At 40.7% G+C, this 21222-nt stretch overlaps 1 protein-coding gene across 1 annotated transcript in view; it reads right to left on the bottom strand.

The window, feature by feature from the left end:
• Positions 1-1371: 1371 nt before the first annotated feature.
• The window catches only part of sucla2 (succinate-CoA ligase ADP-forming subunit beta), a 33003-nt gene continuing 13152 nt past the window's right edge, over positions 1372-21222 (bottom strand). Inside the window, exons 3-11 of the mRNA XM_005943426.2 lie at positions 20610-20709; positions 19116-19278; positions 16995-17123; positions 12606-12744; positions 10171-10332; positions 8905-9047; positions 8648-8768; positions 4866-4954; positions 1372-3590 (exon numbers count right to left, since the gene is read on the bottom strand). Coding sequence (XP_005943488.1) covers positions 3516-3590; positions 4866-4954; positions 8648-8768; positions 8905-9047; positions 10171-10332; positions 12606-12744; positions 16995-17123; positions 19116-19278; positions 20610-20709 — 1121 coding nt within the window. The 3' untranslated portion in view covers positions 1372-3515. The remainder of the gene's footprint in view (positions 3591-4865; positions 4955-8647; positions 8769-8904; positions 9048-10170; positions 10333-12605; positions 12745-16994; positions 17124-19115; positions 19279-20609; positions 20710-21222) is intronic.

Consider the following 21222-nt stretch of genomic DNA (forward strand, 5'->3'; position numbering starts at 1 on the left):
GACTTACTTGGTGTCATTTGTCCTCTGTTTTCCAGAGCAGTGCAGAATCTTTTTTATTTTTTCTGGCAAAGTCTAATCCTCTGGTATCCTTTGTAACCAGTGGTTTGCACCTTGTTGTAAACCCTCTGCATTTCCACTCATGAAGGTGTCTCTTGACAATGAGCCACCTGCAGTTGCGACAGCTGTTGACTGGGCTGTTTGTCGTGGAAGGTTTTATCTTAACCCAGGAAAGAATTCTGCAATCGTCCAATTCATTGGTCTTCCAGACCTTTTGATGTTGCTAAGCTCACCAGTGCATTCATCCTATCCAACATTGATTTGGCCACTCTTTTTGGTATACTTGGAATCAGTTCAACAAAGACTAACAAGGGAACAGGTTTTACCTCTCCAAACCACTTGATCAAACCAACACTCATCTAGAATGTCATCTCTGCGTTTTGCAGTTGTCCTGCTGGTTTGTTCAGGTGGTGGCCTCCAGCGAGCACTGAAGCAGTTTGCAGCAGAATGTGAGGCGGCAGGAACAAGAATTGGGACCTCCAAATCTGAGGCCATGGTCCTCAGCTGAAAAAGGGTGGAGTGCCCACTCCGGGTCAGGAACAAGTTGCTGCCCCATGTGGAGGAGTTGAAATATCTCGGGGTCTTCTTCGCGAGTGAGGGGGGAGGGGAGATTAACAGACACTTTGCAGCCACGCCTGCAGTGATGTGGATTGTGTTCCAGTCCGTCATGGTAGACAGAGCTGAGCATAAAAGAGAAGCTCACCATTTACCGGTCCATCTACGACCCTACCCTCACCGATGGTCATGAGCTTATGTAGTGACTGAAAGTACGAGATGGCAGATATCAGCAAAGCAAGCTTTCTTCAAAAGGTGGCTGGACTCTCCCTTAGAGAAAGTGGTGAGTTCACTCATCCGAGTAGGGCTCAGAATAGAGCCTCTCCACATCGAAAGGAGCCAGCCTAGTAGAATGCCTCCGGCTGTAGGTGTTCCTGGCACACCGAGGACCTCCTGCCAAACTAAGCTAGAGGTGGTGGCTGGTGAGAGGGAAGTCTGGGCCTCTCTGCTTAGGCTGCTGTCTCTGTGACCCATGCCCCGGATAAGCAGAAGAAATGGGTGGAGGCCTGGATGTATGAATAGCATTCTCCACCATCTCACAAGACTATTGCAGGTTCTTGATTTCAAACTCATACAAAACATTAAACAGTTGCTCTTTAACAGGAAACTAAATAAAGGCTTCTGAGGCTTTATGGTGCCACTACATTCAGCACCAATTAGGCATTTTTTGGTAAGAAGATTAAACCAAAATAAATGCTCAGCTTTGTACAGCGTCCAAGACAAAACACACCGGAGACAAGAAATTCAACCAGGGAAAAGTTGGTGTTCTCTGTATTTATTCTTTTCTTTTTCTTCCTTTGCTGTGCTCTTTGTGAGGAGCATAAATATTTTACAGAGCGAGAACATCAGTCTGGTTATTTACAAGATAAAATAAATGACGTACAACTCACAATGTCGGCTTGTGTTTGGAGAGCTGGAGGAGGAGGAGTAAAGGGAAGGAGGAAAAAAAACCTACAGCCGTTTTACAGTTTGACTTGGAGTACCCCAACCTCGACTCTGACTTCACAAACAGAAACAAAAAAAGGAGCTAATAGACTGTGGCGCGATGGCACGACTGAACACACGGGAGCAGCAACTGCAGAGGTCTAAACCAGTGAATTATTCCATAGAGAGAACAAAGCAGATAAATAAAGAACGACACAAAATTCCAGTGTCTTCAGCAGTCATCAGTCCATTTCTGGTGACTTTCATGCTCTCTTTGGGGGGAATTATGGCAGTAGTTCATTTAACAAGAAAGTTGCCTACAATGACCACTTTGAACACGGTGATAAACCTGCAATCGGAACCAGTGACTTTTCTGTCCTCTTCAGTTTGAGCTCAACCGGAAAAACTTGTGACTTGTGAACGTCAACCTTCAGACTTCCTGGCTGCCCCCTTTAGACAGTATAAGCAAGTACTGTTTGGATGACAGTGGAAGTGCTTGCGTCCTCCTGTTTTGTGCAGTTTCAATTTGGAAAATAATCTCAATATTAAAACACGAAGACTGCAACTGAGAACTTTTTGCATTTTCTGTTTAATTATTTTCACACTGCCCGGGAATACTTCAAATTCCTTATTTGGATTAATTAGCAGCTCAAAACAAAGAGATCTTAAAAGTATTGTCATGAAAGACATCAAAACAACGGCCTTTTTGATTGTCAGATGGTCACAAGATGTGAACTCCATCTGGTTGAAACCTGGCAGGTAAGCAGGAGCAGTTTCCATGGGAACAGGAACGTACACCAAGCTCTCTTGATTTACTTTGAGATCATTCAACTTTTGATCTCCATGTTCCTTCCTGGCAAAACTTGAGGTGCCCAACACAAACACTGAATAATTCATTTATTTTAAAAAAGAAAGTTAGCTGTGATGTATCACCTGTGTTCAACATACCCACACACGAGCTCCACCACAGCTGGGGCACAGTCCAAACGCCAGGCCCGCTCATCAATACTCGCTCAGATCCTGACGTCGATCGATACGCCCGCAGGTCTGGTGTCTAATAATTCAGGCAAACAAATGCGACTCGTTCAAACCCGGGTTAAACCGGATTGAGCCGTTCAAACCTTCAGGTAAAGTCAGAGATGAACCCGAAGACCGTCCGTGCCGAGTGTGCAGTTTTGAAAGGAGGAAACATCTGCTGTGTCAGGAGTAATGAAGGAGGCTGAGGAACTCATGCCTACAGGAGGTACAGAAATAACACTGAGGCCTGCATGGAAAATAAACCCCACCAATATTAAATCAATGCTGCTGATTCTCCATTAAGGAGAAAACTGAGGTTGTTTCCTCATGCCAGTGTCAAGCTTGCCAGCATGTTGTTTGTGTGTTTGTAGCTCTTCACTCACACACAAAGAAAATCATGAATGGAGGGATACATTCCTATTTAGAGATTGAAAGGCACTCGTGCTAAACCGTGTAATGGACAGCACTAGTGGGTCCCAGCTCACAAGCATTCAGCTGAAAACAGGAAATGATCAGACTCAAAAGAGCCCCAACCTGAACACCGAGTAACAAGACAAAGCTACTGTTTTTATTCTATTATTGTTTCAAAGTAGGTCAAAGGAAGTGTTCGCAACAAGTACCAAAGAAGACAGAAAGGCTCACCGCGAGTGTCCCTCTCAGGGTGGAAGAGAGCGAAAAAGAACGAGGAGGAGAAGGAGGAGGTTTGTGCGTATCGACTCAAGTGCAACTTAAGGGTATTTTCTGGGTTTGAGACTTTGAGTAAAGGGGGGGGGGGCTGTTCAGAGTCGTGTCATTGTGCCACAGAGCCAGAAAGAGGTTCAACAAAGGGCTAACCTAATGTGTCTTCTCTCTAGCTCATGTTGCTGTTTGATTGGGTAGTGGAGTGGCGTGTTGTTGATAGGCTGACCCAGCGGTGTGAGAGAGGAAGTGCTTGGAGGAAGAGATCTGAAAGGTTGGGTTTCTTAGATGGGCAGCTGGAAAGTGATGTCCACTTGAGCTTCCTTTGCAAGGGAGACGATTTCAGAAAGCTTTACAACCTGTGGACAGAGCAGAGTGGGCTCATGAAATAAAATTTAACATAACATACTTTTACAATTGACCTTTATTTAACCAACAAACCCGTGTTTTAAAAAGGAGACCTTTTTTTAAGACAGTCAATACAGAACAGATGACACAAATGATACAGGTCTCTGAAGTCATGCAACTGTTTCAATGGGATCCCAATCCTCCTCCTGACTGTGCTTGAAAAGTCTGAAATTCAGGTGTTATGCAGGTATTCTGCTTTCAATTTAGGATTGAGACATAGTGCACTTCAGGTTTGACAGCTGACATCCCCATCACTCACAGCAGTCATGCTTCACTTCACATCATTACTACCAACTTAGCCGCTGATGTTCTACGTTTCTAAAACTTTTTCTAGAACTTTTACCGTGGGAGTGGGCCGCCCAAGTGTCATCTAGAAGACGCATATTTTTCTCTCGCCGCACGCACACCTCAAACTCTACTTGAACAGTCACAGAGCAGCTGCACCTGTTAATCAGCTGATTGCACATGTGCAGTCTTGTTCTTGTGGTTTGTGAACTGAGACACATGCTGCAGTTTCATGCCATATCATGTCATACTTGTCTAGTAATTTTCTCCAAAATCATATTAATTCTAAAGTTTAAAAAAATTTTTTTAGTTATTTTGGCAGAACAAAAATACCAAACACGACAACTACTAATACAGGTGACTGATACACGTTTATTTTCCTAATCTAATAACAAGGACTCTCCACTCACAACAATTTAAAGGGTTTTCATTCTTTCTCATCTTTCCTGAAAATCTTTTGTATTCTAACTACAGAAGAACAGAACAAAGGCTTTCATTTCCTCGCTAACTCACATATCTAACAAAGCTGATCCTGCTCATCACTAATATCCTGTTTTTAGATCAAATACAACCATTTTCTACATATATAATCGTTACATGAAAGCTGGAATCAGTCCACTTTTAAGCAATTAATCAAGCAGCTTAATTGGATGTGAAAAGTGTTTAGAACAGAGTAAGATTTAATAAAATGTTATCAAACTGCCTCCCGGCACACCTGCTCCCCAACCCTGTTCTCACATACGCTTTCACACTGTTGCTGCTTTCTGGTTACTTTGTGCTATAAATGTAAAGTGACGTTTTTCCTCACACACTCACACACACACACACACACCCTCCGCCTCCTCACATACAGCGACACATCTAAAGGCAGGTACATGTCAGCTCTGCTCTCCCCATTCATGACGTGAGCATTTGAGTTGAACGTGGGTCTTTGTGCGTACCATTTTTGCAGCTTCGTCCAGGTCGTCGCAGGCCAGGATTTTCAGTGGACTGGCAGCAATCAGAGCTTTGGCGTCGTCCACTCTTGTTCCTAAGAACAAACAAAAAAAAAAAAAAAAAAACACATGAAAAAAAGTCAGTTTTTCAAAACAGCAGTACCTTTGGCCACCCTACAGCTGTGTCACTGTCAGAACTGATAGAGTTTCTTGATACGGCAAACATTCATTTGGATGCTGTTGAATGTTTTTGAACCTCGAGGAAGCTAATAACCTCCTTGTGGTTTTCTGTGGATACCTGTGCCTCCTGTACTGTCCACCCTCAGACCACAGTTTCCATTTGCACTCGGGAAAAACAAAGCTGAATGTCTAAAAGGTCTTTCCAGAAGTTTGGAGAGCTGATGAAGTTTCTTTGATGAAAAAGAAAATGTTCGCCGAACCAAAGTGAAAACTCAATTTCCCTAAAACTGCCCTATAACCTCCCAGCAGAGAGTTTTTATTAAAGCTGCTGTCACACAGGAAGCCGTTGCCTCCTCCTTTGTTTGGTGGATGCCTTCACACTTCATGGTTCAACTTTTTTCAGCTTGCCTCTGTGGCTTGGTGTGCAGCCATGGCAACCACAGATACAACCATAGGGGAAAAACGGTAACGGAGGCTTATTTTACAGGTACTTCGTCAGCAAAAAGAAGACAAATCAATGGAGATCAACAACGTCTGCTTTAATGCCTGATTATACAGACAGACCTCACAACCCAGAAAAGAATTACAAACAGAGCAAAGCAGACACATCCATTACAGAATTAGCCACTGACACAAATACACAAACCCATGAATCCAGGATAAACCAGGAAGCAGTCTTAGACACGAAAGAGCATGTATAAACATACCAAAGTAACTTGTCAGTGTGTAGACACACACACACACAGTATATTTATTATTTAAAAAAAAAAAAAACATTAAAATTTTAAAAGAGAGCATGTTCCTATTTTGAAAGGAGAACGTGGTCCATTCAAGTTTCCAGAGTCGAATTAGGAGCTGTGACCCATCTGATGTATCCGAGTCCGGCCCCGATTAACAAGTCATTTGGTCACACGCACATTTGTGGATTGGCTCACAGGAAAAGCATGTCTTTGTGCTGATGTAGAGCCTTACAGAGGTGCTACTTGTAGCGCTGACTTAAAATCCATGAAGCATCTGAGTTTCAAGCTCATCGGTGTGATGCTTAAAGTTTATCAAAGTTAAAAACACCGCAGATATGTTTAAGAGGTTACAAGGCAGAATTTAACAGCTTTGGAAAGTTATTCCAACTACTTTCTTTTACCCTTTACCACTAACTTTAGAAGATAAAAGCAGATGAAGAATACATGAAGGAATTCTTGCCAAATGAATCAAATGCATCTGCTGCAGTCCATCTTACCCTGTACTGCAGGGTGTTAAAATTCAAATAGCCTTCAGAGTTTTAGACTAACAGCAGAGTATTTAGTTTCAGATGACTGAATGACTGAGTACTCTGAAGCCTTACAGTATCAACCGCACTCAGTCAATTAACTTCATTTTGAAGGTAGAAAAACAAACCACAGTATTTAATCACATCGCTATAGGTAACCAACAAAATCTCAGTTACATTCAACCATGTCCAAAAACTGTGTGTGTGAAAATACTCCCTGAAGAAAATATAAAATACACAAAGTTTCTGCTATGGTCAATATTAATGAGCAATTTTTTAATTGTGCAAGTATGTTAAGTATGTCCAAACCTCTAAAGAAGCACACATCACTACAAAGGAACTGAAAACATCTGCTGCAAACCATGAACTAGGATGTACTCTGCTAAAGAAGGCAACTTCCTCTGTTGTTGAACCTTTCACCCATATCTTATTTTCTCTTTGAAACAGATTTTATACAAAGTGACCTTAAAGCAGCCCAAGTCCATCTCTGTTCAGGTGACTCCAACAAGGAGTCATCATCCAAAGCCTTGTGACACTGCTGATCATAACATCCTATATAAAAAAATAAATAAATAAAAAAAATACAGCATGCAAGGAGCAGCCAATCAAAAGAAAAGGAGGGTGGCATTAACTTTTTAACCCTTGAAAGCCAATCAGCAGTAACAATTGAAGCTTTTCAGAACTGAGTCATTTCTGTCATATTTCAGGCTTATAGAACAAAATGAATGGGTGTGCATCAGAAGTTAGCAAGGGCCTGGGTCTCTGACTATGCAGCTACCCAGAAACTATTATAATGGTGATCAAACCATGTCTTTGACATATACTGAGTCAAAACTCATGATTAAGGGGAGGTCAGGTGAAGAGGAGGCCATCAAATGTTGTTTTTAATCAAGGAAAGATTTAACGGGTGAGGAGCTGAAATATCTCATTTCAGAGAGCATATGAACTGAGTGGCAGCACTGAGGCTCTGTACGTGATAAATAAGGAATACATTGATTATTTTCAACATGCAAAGCTTCCCTAAAATTAAAAAAAAAACCCAACAACACCAAAACTACCCGTCCTGTTCTTCACCAGTGCATTTACACTTGCAGACAAGACCACAGAGGTGCTAATTGAGATATAAGACAGAACTACCTAATGACTCCGCTTCTACATCTTAGATTATAAAATGCGTAAAGAATAACTTTTAAAAAACTGATTAAACATGTAAACAGAAGGCAGCGCTCCTGTTTAATTCACGTAACGTGTCTAAAGCTGCAGTGCCGTTACAGTCTTGGCGCTGGAACGCAAACCTCAGCAGCAGCATTTTGAGGTGACATCCTCTCGTTTCCAAAATAGAAAACAGGAGCAGAAAATGTTACCCTGAGGAAAACTGAGAAATGTCAGCTCTGTTTAGGCTCCATGCACCATTTCTTTGTGCTTGCAAATTTCACTGCCTTGCACTGCCGAATGAATAAAGATGAGAAAACCAAATTGGCAGAGGAATTTCACCCAGTGAGGGATTCAGCTCTCTGGAAGGCCACAAAGGACCAGCAAGTCTTTGTATTCAACACTTGGCCTCCTTTGATAATATAGAGTATGAATGTACATATGCATATATCACACGATATCACAATAATTCACACCTCATTTGTGTTTGTCGTTTTCTGCGCGTTTCCAGGAGCCAGACTTTGAAGTAGGAAGCATCAAATGAAACAGACACGAGTCCCCCCCCCCTCAGCACTGCCAGCTGCTGCCAGTTAACCCGCCTGACAAGGTGGGGGAGAGTGTGTGTTTCCACTGGAGGGGGAGCCTGTGGCTGTGGTTGATCCAGAACATTACAACACTGTGTTTGGGACCAAACCCCTGTCTATTTCCATTTCCTTTTAAAACAAGGTTTAGGCTGTTGGTCAGGTTGGTAATGAAATCTGCGTTACAAATATCTGTACTTGTTTTCAATCTGAGATACTGTGCTGGAGAGTTGTCAGGATTTCCTTGCATTCCATAGCTCGCTAAGATCAGACATCCCTGAATTCAGCAAGATCTTCTCATGGAGGGATCCCGAGGGGCTCCTAGTGCAGATGAGATATATATAATCTCTGATCCTGATCTCTGATCCTATTCCCAAATCACTTCAACTGGCTGCTACCAGATGTCTGAGGTCGTCATCCTTTCGTTCAACATTCAGAAGGAGGGAAGCATCAATCCCCCATCAAATTCATGGGAAATTATTTAACAACAGTAAAAATTCAAATAAGGATAAAGTCAAAGCTTCAATTTAACAAGTTAATGAATACAATGCCACATTTTAAATCCTTTTAAGAAAATTTAAAAAAAAAAATAGCAGTTTGTTCCTCACCTTGTAACCGGACAACGATGGGTATCTTGAGGTCCAAGTCTCTTACAGCCATGATGATACCCTGGGCGATGACGTCACACCTCATAATTCCTCCGAAGATATTGACCAGGATAGCCTGAACCTGAGGAAAAAAAGAAAAAAGAAACAACTTCATCAAAAACTGAATGTTGATGAGCTCAGAGGGGTGAGCTACATCGAGCTTCAACAGTTTCCTGTTTAAAACCATGAACAGCCTTTGGAAGCTGGCATCTTCTTACCCTCCTGTCAGAGGTGATGAGTTTGAAGGCCTCCGTCACCTGATGAGCTGTGGCTCCTCCTCCTACATCCAGGAAGTTGGCTGGTGTGCCGCCATGGAGCTTGATGATGTCCATGGTAGCCATGGCCAGACCTGCTCCATTTACTAAAACAGACAAAGCCACTGGTCAAATGATTCAGGCAGACGATTTTCTTCTTTTGCACTGAATATGTACTGGAAAAAAAAAACCCCAAAACACTCATTGATAATAAGACTGACATTAAATGGAAACGCATTACATTTAAATCACAACTAAAAGAGCTCCTACTACGACAGTGCTGTCTTTACACTCAAAGACTGGTCTGATAGTCGTTATAAAAAGCCAATTGGTGATAGGCTGGTAGGTTTTAATGGCTGATACTGATGCACCACTTTGCACTAAAGCAGCTCAGGTGTGTACTTCTAGGTCTGAAACTAACTGTGCTTCTTCCTTATGTTATGTGAAAGTGGTTGGAAATGGTTTAATATCCATTTTGAAATCTTTAAATGATGACAAAACATTACAGACTCTCACTAAAAAGAGTTTTTACACATGGAAACAAGACTTGGGTGCCACTGTGCTGTAAAATACCACCCCATTGTATTTATGAGTCCCTCGCACTTTGAGCCAGTAGAAAGTGTTAGAGCCAACAACAAGCTACTGAGTTTGGATATTTTTAAAGACATAAGAAAGAGGAAAAAAAACACAGTGTATGATCTGCTTTTCATTGTTAAGAGACAGAATTGTGTCAGATAAGCTAGCACAGCACTGGACACAACACAGCAGCTCAGCTGGACCTGTGAACTGTTTCTGAGACATTGTTTAGAGTAAGTCAAGAAAAACAAACAGTTCCACTAAAAGGCCACAAGGTGTCTTATTTGGTGGCTTTATGTTGTGGGATGCTGTGTATGGAGTTGAGGTGGCTAGAAAGTTGAGGGAGAAAAAGACAGTAAACAGGAGACTGACAGACTGCAGGATATCGCAGACAAATTAGCAAGCTCCTTTTTTTAATCTATAGATATTCATATCTTGTCCAGTTTGGTCATATTAATATCTCTGGGTTACCATTATAACCTATAACGTTCATTTTCTGTCTGGCACAACCGAGCATTATGGGAAATGCAGTACCCAATCAGGATTACAACTGAGAACATATCTCAAAATGACCACCAAATAGGTTCAAAAGCTATAATAAACACAAAAAATGAAACTACTAAATAGCTTTTCTGACATTTCGCTTGGACTGACCCAGACAGCCGATGGTTCCATCAAGACCGATATAGTTGAGGTCAGCCGTGGCGGCCTGCCGGTCCCGCGGGTCCTCTTGAGTCCAGTCCCGCAGTTCAAACACTTTCTGCTGGCGGTACGCTGCATTGGAGTCAAAGTTGATCTTGGCATCCATGCACATCACTGTTGACAAGGAGACACATAAGATTTTGACATTAGAAGAAGATCAATGTCAGCTCATCTCTCCATCTGCCAGAGAGCCATGCCACAGAGGTGTGTCACAGAGTGTTTCCAGAACTGGCACCAGGAATGTAAATGTGCAGCTGAGTTCTTTTTTTCTAAATGCATATCACCTCAGAAATGATCAAATAATTGAATATATATATATATATATATATGATCATGCAGAAGGAGGACCTAACAGCTCATCAGGCACTCAGCATAGTGTTTGGCACAAAGGTCAGCGGTCTCCTTTCCTCACAACTGTGTTTGAGAGCTGTGATTCATGCCTGAGGAGCTCATCACTGTGCATCAGGCAAAGCCATTAACTCTGACTCACTGACAGAACAACACGCACACCTCAGACTGAAATCAATCTCCTCATCATCTCCAGGATGCTTTCATGGACAAACCCCAGTGCATTCCTCTTTGCCAGAGACCCATAAGTCCAGTTAAATTAGTCTGTTCCGCAAAATGAAAATGACCTTTAGAGGCCAAGAGCTGCACAAGCATACCAACCACACACCATTCACATCTCAGTCAGCAAGACTGCAAACCTGGGCAAGACTAGCATGGCTCCATTTTTCTTTAATGTCAACTAGGCCCGGGAAATTAAAGAATCCTGATATTTGTCAAGAGGTAAATTCCCCAACTAATGATTAAACTGACAAGTCGTGTATGGTTAATGTCTGTCAGGGTCAACCCTCTTGAGCAACATGACTGTGCAGCTGAAAAAAAGTGCAACTCCAACCAATCTTCCGGAAGATTTGAAAAAGAGTGAAAGAGTGAAAAATGCAGCAAGAAGCCGATGCTGCTTCTCGCTTATATTTAGTAAAAAAAGAGACCCTAGGCACATGCACGTCAACAAAAATGATTACACAATTCAGTCCAAGTACATATTTTTCTGAACAACATGACTGATAACACAACAGCAGTGAAGAGTTGTAGTTTAATGTGGAAGTAAAGCCTCTCTTTGCTGTGTAGCATTCACAGCAACAGCGCTTGTTACTATAATCACCATGAAAGCATTTCCTGGTAAAACAAAAGCTAGCAGAGTTTTTATAATCAATCCACCTGTGCAAAAAAAAAAAAACAAATAAACAAAAAATGGTGGTTGCCCAGTGATTGCATTGAATATTTTACTTTAAAGAAGGATTGCAAACATTTGCCAAAAGATTTGGTCAGTCTGCCAATGAGCTGAACTCTCTGATGAGTCTCTTTGCAGTAGGAGACTCAACTGGTCACCGGGCAGCTTGTATTCTGGTTATATTAAGGTCACCGAGCACCAAGTCACTTCCCAACTAAACAGTCGTCCTGAAGCAACTATATCACTATTTATTAAAGGTGATTTCTGTGCATGGAGATGACCACAGGTCTGTGATTCCCAGGGATTTATCACAGTTAAATGGCATACTATCACAAAACAACCCCATTCAGTTGCAAACTGATAGCAGTGTCTTGATTCAGTTTTATCACCAAAGGTCTTTAATGTGACAGCCAACTGTGACCGGTCACAGGTCTGATACCCATCTTCAAAGCAACCATGTCCAAGGTAACAAGATTGCTACTTCATTGCAATAAATGTGGTTTTGCAGCAGCCTCTCACCACTGTTTTCCTTAATAATATTATTTTTGGATTAAGACATAAAAAAATGTAATTAATTTTTATGAAATGCCATCAATGAAATGAATGGCCATTTTTTAGATTACCAGATTTACAAATCCTTAAAAAAAATTCCAAAACTAAATTTGGGCACCTGCATGCTTTTCATTTGAATACATGCTGAACTGTTCGGTAAGACCAAACTGGTTTTTACATTTATTAAAATACCATAAAATAATGCCATTATATTCCTTTTTCAAGCTTTTCCTAACCTAACAGTGACTCTGACTCTGTGTTCAAAGAGGATGTTTTCTCTTTTGTTCTCCAGACCACATGATTAAAAATTCAATGAGACAGAATGTGTGCGATAGAGAGTGGAACAGTGATATTATGACTCAGAAGGGAAAGATTAGTCTGTTCTAACTCAGGTTGCATCTCTGATGGATTTTAACAGTTTCCTGCTACTGAAAGCTTAAAATGTGCTCAAAACAACTGTAAACACATGTGTTTGCCCACATGATCAGGCTATACATCACTCCAAACAGCTGGGTTAGGTTAGGGGAAAAGGCTAGACAAGACCCAGCACCATCCTACAAGGACAGAAACGCAGACAGGTGCATGTGTGTGCGCCTACCAATGCCAGAGGAGTCTTCCACCATGGGATTGATCTCGACCATTGACGCGTCATACTTAATGAACAGATTGTACAGTTTGACCATGGTCTCAGCTGCCTCATTCACCAGCGCTGGAGGGAAGCCCATCTTCTGAGCAACCTGCAGACAGATTTACTTTGTCAAAAAAAATAAAAAAATCAGCAGCGAGCTATTTTCAAACAAATGGCAGAGAAATGCCCAAAGAATACATGTTTATAGCCACGATCAGGGGATCCAAACATAAAGCCCAGGGGCCAAAATCGGCTTGAGAAAAGACTGCACTCCGGCTTTGGAGAATGTGAAGGAGGATTTTATACTTTTAGGTTCACAGCATTCGCTACAAAGTAATTAAGTAATTAGAAAGAAAGAAACTTTCAGTATTTTCATATTTTTTTGAATGATCAAATATCTTCTGTTTTATAACTACGAAGCAGCTTAAATTAAAGTGTACAGCTACAGAAAAAGTTCTGGTAGGTCATTGCCCAAAAAGTCTTGCTGACAGATTTACTTACCACTGCAGCGTTTCTTTATCACGTAGAAACACTGAGCTTGTGTGGTTTACTTACATTAAGATTTGTCAGGAATTAAATGTGTAGTAAAACTTCTGTACACTGAGAGAAAGGGAGTTCTGATCATTATCAACAATGGCATAAGAATTATAGCTTGATTTAAGCATCTCCTCTAACTGTCCTGATATCTTTAACATCTTTCAGCTCATTGTTTTGGTTTTCTTGGTCACATATGTAGCACTTTGTCTCATTCACTGCTCCCACAGAGCTTAATCCTGTCGACATTAAGACAAAAGTGAAATTTCAAACAGAAACAGTAGCTTTGACAGGTCTCATTAGAAGCACGGAAAGCCTGCTGGGTCTGTAAGAACATCACGTTGTTTGAAAAATGTGGTCTTGGCGGACAAAAATAAATGCAGCGAAGGAATATCAATGCCGCTCCATCTAGTTTGAGAGCCCTGCAATCAACACCTCTTCTCTCTGTCAAATATATTGAGTCCCTGCTTTCACTATGACAACCAACATATTCAATATTCAGAGCCAAAGAGATGTGCAGCAACAGGGGAACAGGAATAAAGTGGAAAGGAAAAGAAAGACAGTCAGAAGTGAGACAGGGTGGAGAAATGAGTACATCTGTAAACAAAATAAATCAAGTCCACCAAAAACAAGAAAGAACTCCAGCATTAGCTTCTGAAAGTCAGCTGATAGAAAAATAACAAAATTCATGTTTCTTTTAAAGGTGATTAGAATAATTTCTTCATGAACTGTGTTCTGTTTGAATGATTTTCTTATTACTACAATTCCTCTAACTTTGCTTTTAGAGAACTCAAGTCTAGAATCAGTGCTTAATGTTTCTGAGGGGAAGAAGCCATTGTTACTTTCATTTATACCAAAGCAGGTGACACTGGGTCTGTCCTGTTGTGCATCCTAACTGGACAGACTGATGTCCAGAGGTTTAACTGACTTGGTGTAAGACTGCGATGATCAAGTGTTCCCTTCATTTTATTTTGAGCAGTACATATTTACAGTGGTAAAAGACTGATGGCAGCTTCCGTGAGAAAACCCAACAAGAGCCGTCCAGATACAGCTTGCAACTGTGAAAGCACTCCTGCTGATGTAAGAAGAAACAGAGGGAGAACCTGATGAAGCCTTCTGTAATTATGAATTCCAAGTTGATTTATGTCAGGAAACAAGCAGACATAATGTGTCATGGCTACAGGGCGATCACTTCATCTTTGTAGTTTGTTTGTTTTTTTAAATTGAAATTATTATTAAGATCATGTTTCTGTGTTAAGCGCATTTTTTTAAGATCGGTCAAGAAGAAGCTTTTGCAACGTGCAGATGCCGTGATAATGATTATTAAACATGATCGTTTTGCGAAAGCTGTAATGTTTTGAGTTTGTTCAGGTGATCTGGAAATAAACTACAGTTAATGGAGTTCATGATCCAAGTGTGATTGAGTGAACACACCTGAGCGCTCAGCTCAAGTGTGCTGAATTTTCCCCCTAGTGCTTTTTACTTGTTCGGTACATGTAGCAGGAACATCCTCACTCTCTCACAAGTAGCTGCTCAAGTAGCTGTAAAGTACAGCAGCTACATTACAAACACTGCAGCATCATCTTGTTGACAAAAGGTAGACCACAGTGCATCAGAAAGTATTTGCAGCGCTTCACTTCTTCCACATTGGCCCATAATGACAGCAATAATGATGATGAAACAAACATAATGACACAATTACAGCCTCAAGTCATTTTTAGTATCATGCTCAGGTTTTTTGTGTGTGTGTGTGTGTGTGTGTGTGTGTGTGTGTGTGTGTGTGCTTTTGTCTGTTGATTATAGGATCCGCATTCGTTAGTCAGGAACTCTCAGGCTCTATCAGACTTTATGCAGAGCGTTGGTTGGCAGCCCTTTTAGGATCTCTCCAAGATGTTGAATTGGGTTCAACTCTGGGTTCTGGCTGGGCCACTTGAGGATATTCACAGAGTGCTCCTGATGTCCACTCCTTTGTTATCTTGTCTGTGGCTTACGTTCATTGTCCTGTTGGAAGATGAACCTTTGCCCCAGTCAGAGCGCTCTAGAGCAGGTTATCATCAAGGATTTGTTTGCACTCATCTTTCCCTCGACTTTGACTAATCTCTCAGTTCCTGCTGCTGAAAAACATCCCAGCATGATGCTGTCACCACCATGCGTCACTGTAGGGATGGTATTGGCCAGGTGATGGGCAGTGATGAGCGTTTGATCTTTCTTTCCTCAGACCAGACGATTTTGTTTCTCGTGGTCTGAATCTTTCAGGTGACTTTTGGCAAACTCCAGGGGGGCTGTCATGTGGCTTTTACTGAGGAGTGGCTTCTGTCTGGCCACTCTACCATGCAGCACTGATTGGTGTAGTCCTCAGAAATGACTGTCCTTCTGGAAGGTTCTCCTCGCTTCACAGAAAAATGCTGGAGCTTTGTTAGAGAAACCATCAGGTTATTGGTCAGCTCCCTGACTAAGGCCCATCTACCCTGATGGCTCAGATTAGTCAGGCGGCCAGCTCTAGGAAGAGTCCTGGTGCTTCTTCCACTTACAGATGATGGAGGCCGCTGTGCTCACTGGGACCTTCAATGCTGTTTTCTGCACCCTTCCTCAGATCTGTACCTCAATACAATCCTGTCTCAGAGGTCTACAGACAATTCCTTGGTTTGTGCTCTGATATGCACCTTTAGCTGTCGGACCTTACATGTATATAGACAGCTGTGTGCTTTTCCAAACAACGTCCACTCAACAGAATTGACCACAGGTGGACTCCAGTCAAGTTGTAAAAACACCCGACAGGCGATCAGTGGAAACATAATCAGAATCAGAATCAGAATACTTTATTCATCCCGAGGGAAATGCACCTGAGCTCAATTTTGTGTGTCACAGCAAAGACTGTGAAAAATTCTGTACATGTTATATTATTAATAAACTTGCAAGAATTGAAAGAAAATGTTTTTCACTTTGTCATTATAGGGTATTGTGAATAGAATTCTGAGGTAGAAAATGAATGTAATCTATTTTGGAATAAGGCTGTAATTTGACAAAAGTGAAACACTGGGAATATTATCCTGATGCACTGCAGGAATACCCAACCCTACCTACACAACCTGTTGTCCTTAAAAAACAAGCTTACTCCTTCATAAGGACTAGAGCCAGTGTCTTATTGAGACCATTTTAAAATTAACTGAGAACATTTCTTTCTTCATCGCCGTTATTGTTTGTACATCTCATGTGAAAATCTGATTCTGTAAAAAGCTCCAGCTGAATGTTTGTAGAGTCATCTTTGTAAATAAAGCACAACATGGAGCATTATTTATCTTGCTTGGCACATCATCTAAAACAGGATAAGGGTTTTTTTTCCCTCTAACAGATTATTTTAAAGGCAAACATCAGACTGAAAAATAAAAAAAAGTATGATTATTCTAAACCAGGCACCAATTTCATACTGTAAACATGAGAAAATATCAGTTGTTTTCTATAAGCCCTGGAAAATGATTATAACTTGGGCTCAGAGGAAAATTTGGGATGATGGGCGGAAATTTGTCATTAACGGATAACAAACTAAAAATTCGAAAAACCTTAATTATATCAAAAATAGGTGCAAAAACACACTAAGAAGAATGCAACAATTTCTCCAACCAATGACCTTGTTTAGATAAGAGTTAACCTTCTTTAAACAGCAAAGAGCACCTTCTGATTTAGACATTTTGGCACTCACTGCAGCATGAACGCACACAAACACACTCCCCTTTCTCTTCCTCCAAGTCTTCCTGCAGCCCAAACTACAAAGTGGGTGCACCTCAAGTCTGTTTCGTGACTTATTACATCTACCATTGATCGCACCTTGACAGCCTGCTCCATCTTAATACCCTCCACAATGTCGATGGGTTCCTTCACAATGGCATCTGGATTTTCCGCTGCAACATCTTCGATGTTCACGCCACCCTGTGAGCTGCCAATCAGCACAGGGCCCTGTGGGACACAAGTGGGAGGGATGGGGATTTAAAATCTTAGAGTTACTGCAACATTTTTGTTTCGAAATCTGTGAAACCTAAGCCCCGGATAGACACCTTTACAAAGAAAACGGGTGATTTAATAAGAGTGATTTTATGCAAGGAGGTTTTGACTATCCTCTCCCAATAATTACAATCAAAATTACCTTCTGTTTTTTTACTGACCTGGCTGCTCTTCCTGTAATTTAAATCAAATCTGAAGCCACATCCTTCAGACTTCCTATTTTTCTGTGTAAAAACTAAAAGATGCTATTGCCATGAAAAAAAAAAAAAAAATTCCAATGTCTTCAAACCTCTCATAACAAAAGCAACAAAGTAGTCTGTGCCTGCACAGTAAAATCACCGTCCTCATAATAAAATGCAAAAGACAACAATAAACAGTTTTATAATCATGTCATTTATCTTCAGATTATTTTCTCAAACCCTCAGATTTTCTATTTAAAGTCGTGTAAAACAGGAAAAAGAAGAAACTCTCAGACCGGAGTAAGTAATTTTCATTGTTGTTAGAAAAGCAACACTAAATAGTTTATAAAATATGAAAATACTTATTAATTTCACATTCATCTGATTGGCAATAGGCTAATCACTGAGCGCGCTGATTGCTTGCAGCAGCTTCATAAACACAGCTGCATAGAGAGAAAAAAATAAAAAGGTTATCCACACAAGTCTTCATGACTGCACATCCTAAGGAGGCTCCTCAGATCACAAACCCTGTTTAATACAAGGTTTTGTTCCAAAGACTCCTGAGCTGAGACCTCCTTATTTCTGCTGTGATGACGGCAAAATACTAAGAAGGAATTTCTGTGGTGAGCAGCATCTTTATCCCTTTCTCCATACAGTAAGAACATGTGGAATACATTACAATCAGAATTTTATACACTATATACAACAGTGTGCAAACGTTTTAAACACATAAAATTCTTGCTCACCGCATAGTTCATGATCTATGATCAAGTTATAGACACAATCGACTCAAATGTTAGCAGCTTTGCCTAATTATGAATAAAAACCTGAACAGCCAGTAAAGCATACAGACTCACTGAACCCTGAAAAAGATCCAGTGAAAGTGTTAAAATTCTTAACACATGTAAAAACACTGACTTTATACTGGTGTAAGTCATGCTGAACAGTCTTTATCTTCAGTATTGTGCTGCCATCTAGTGGTCAAAATCGGATTTAAGCAGGACAAAATCTGTTAACTGAATCACAACTTTTTTTTTTTTATGAAGATGAGTCAAGATGCATTTAAGCACTGACAGATGAATTTATGTGTGCTTTGCTTAATTTAGTCATCTGAATGAAAAGATGTGGAGGGGAGGTGCGATGTACAGTTTCATTACAAAAACAACAGTTAGTCTCATCTAAATCTTTAATTTCACATCTAATTTTTGTAGTTTATAAATTGCCTCTAATTTTTTCAGAGCTGACTTTTCTTATGATACAGATCTTAATTTAAATGAATGAGTAATGTGTTTAATGTGTTTAAGTAAACAAACAGCAGCAGCTTGAGCTTTTCACACTAGGCTTGCAGACTGTCAACAGCTCAACTAAAATAATCTAGAGCTCATTCAATGCCACGCAAGAACATCATGAGATTACTGTAGTGTAAGTGTACCTTCCCTAACACTTAGACTAATACTAATCACCTCTACACAGAGACTGATGGGTTATTAGTAACACTAAATCTGTGATTTTTTGGGGCCATTTAGGGGAGGAGCAAAGCCTGAACACCATTCAACATAAAAAATTTATCATCTCCTCTAAAGGTTTGTTTGAAAGGTTAATGCATGATTTACAAAACACAAAGAAATGGGCATTAAGAGCACTCCTTTTGAACTTTTCCACCTTTGTTGTTGTTTTTTTTAAGGAAATTCATTTCCCGTGAAAGCATCGTTCTCAGCTGAGCAAACACATCATTTGGCTTCTTGTGGGTGCGCCTGTGTTCCCTCACCTGAAAGGACCTCTCCATGGTGATGGCAAAGTAGTATTCTCTGCGTGGGTACCTGCGCTCGCAGATGAACACCTGGTTGCAGATACGACCCGCCTCCCCGGTCTGCTTGGTGTACAGCTTTCGACCAATCATCTGAGATGAAATGTCTCGGGCTTCCTCTGGCCTGGAGATGAGGAGGAGACAGGAAATTTAAAACTTTTTAATGCATAACAAGTTAATTAGAAAACTTAAGAAACAAATAGATAAAAACCTGTAAGGACAATACAAACTAAAATTATTAAACAGCTACTTGAGTTTATTAACATTTATATCATATCTGTCAGCACTACTTTCCTGAGCTAGTCAGTAAGCAGGAGAATGAGGATGGACACAGTTACCAAGGTTGTAAGTGTAATCTGCTCCGTGTATTGTACGGTGCAGAAAAAGTTAATTTCCACTCTTTACAGCCTTCGTCCTCTAAACAGCAGTATGCAAAGTCTGTGCAGTAACTTCTGAAAACAGACAATCGAACAGGCTTGTCAAACTCATTAAGAGGAAATGAATAGTCCAATTCATTATTTTGTTCTTCAGATGAAGTCTGGAGTTCATTTTCATCCATTTTTCAGTATTACTGCAGTTTGTTGCTGCCACACTGGAGACACTTTGCCAAGTAGGCAGCATTTTCCAATTACACAGCAGTCAGCTGTGCTAAATAAAAACTAATGAAGCACTTTGATGACTACAGCAGCTCAGATATTCAATCAGCTCTACAATCTGTAGGCATGAGAAAGACCCCTCACAATTTTACAGCAGTGGAAACAGCCCAGAAAATCCTCAGCAAGTGCAGACTTAGCAATGCTAAGAAACTACAAAAAAAACACAGGAGCTACATCTCAGACCCTACAGACCGTAGCTAGCATGTCAAAGTTCATGATAGCACAGTTGTGATGACTTCAAGTTTTTTACGTTATTGTTGCTAAAGATCTTTTTATAAGCTATCGAATCGCAGGCTGTTTTTCACAGAAGTGTATAGAGTCGTGGGAAAACATTCTTCAAATGACCGTATATTCACTACTCAAGGTAGGGTAGGTTAAATTGATTAGCACGTAAACATGGTCAAACATCATTAAGGTCTCTAAACACAGCACTGTTTCTTCATACAGAAGGAGCTGAACTCCCTGGTGTCTCCCACCTCCCTCTTCATGTATGTGTTCTCCTCTCCTCCTTTCTGTGCCACAACATGATGAGGAGCTAGGGTGATCGTTATTTACCGTTATCTCTCCTACAATCTTTCCACTCCCATGGCCAACACAAACATTTCCTGCTGATCCTGTTTCCTGTTAATAATCTTAAACATGGGTTTTACTGTGAAGCAGCAAAACATACTCTTTGGTACACGCGTAAGTGAGGACAGGATTTTATCTAAGATGTGTTTACATATAGACAATCGTAATTTAGCCGATTTGTTGCCAGTAACGACTTATTTTGTTTAATTATAAACGGTGGGTTACTTACGAGTAGACGATCCTCACTCCTCCCTTTAGTCCACCTTCAAACGTCCCTTTTCCTCTGCCGCCAGCCAGAACCTGAGCTTTCACCACAAGGTCCTTTGAACCTAACACACACACACACACACACACACACACACACACACACACACATTAAATGCACTAAATGTCATAGTAACTAGTAACACAACGTTTAGATGGACTAATTTGATCTTATTCTCCTGTCACGCATAAACAATATGCCCAGAGGCTTACAAGACACCATGAGGCTTTTGCAATAATGGCTGAGTTTAAAAGTGACAGGGAGGACTCCAGTTGGCAACTAACGCACCCTTGACCGTTTCAAAAATAGGTAGTGACACAAAGCTCTGGGTCATAGTTGAGTTTTATTTGAAGGTTTGTTCACAAGTTTGGCTTTTGAACCAGTTTTCTTCAACTCTAGGTGGCAACTTATCTCTAACTGTGCTAATGTTCCATGATAATAGTAAGTTATATACACATTTAGCTTTAACTTCTTTAAGAACAGCATGGCATGCTGTAGCACACAGCATGTTTCAGTTTTATTCCATTAATTAGTACTTTTGTTCATTTTCATCAATACACAGTTTCATTCTGGGACT

Source organism: Haplochromis burtoni, unplaced genomic scaffold (genome assembly GCF_018398535.1).
Source record: "Haplochromis burtoni strain Fernald_Lab_line unplaced genomic scaffold, NCSU_Asbu1 Contig_370, whole genome shotgun sequence".
Taxonomy (NCBI): domain Eukaryota; kingdom Metazoa; phylum Chordata; class Actinopteri; order Cichliformes; family Cichlidae; genus Haplochromis; species Haplochromis burtoni.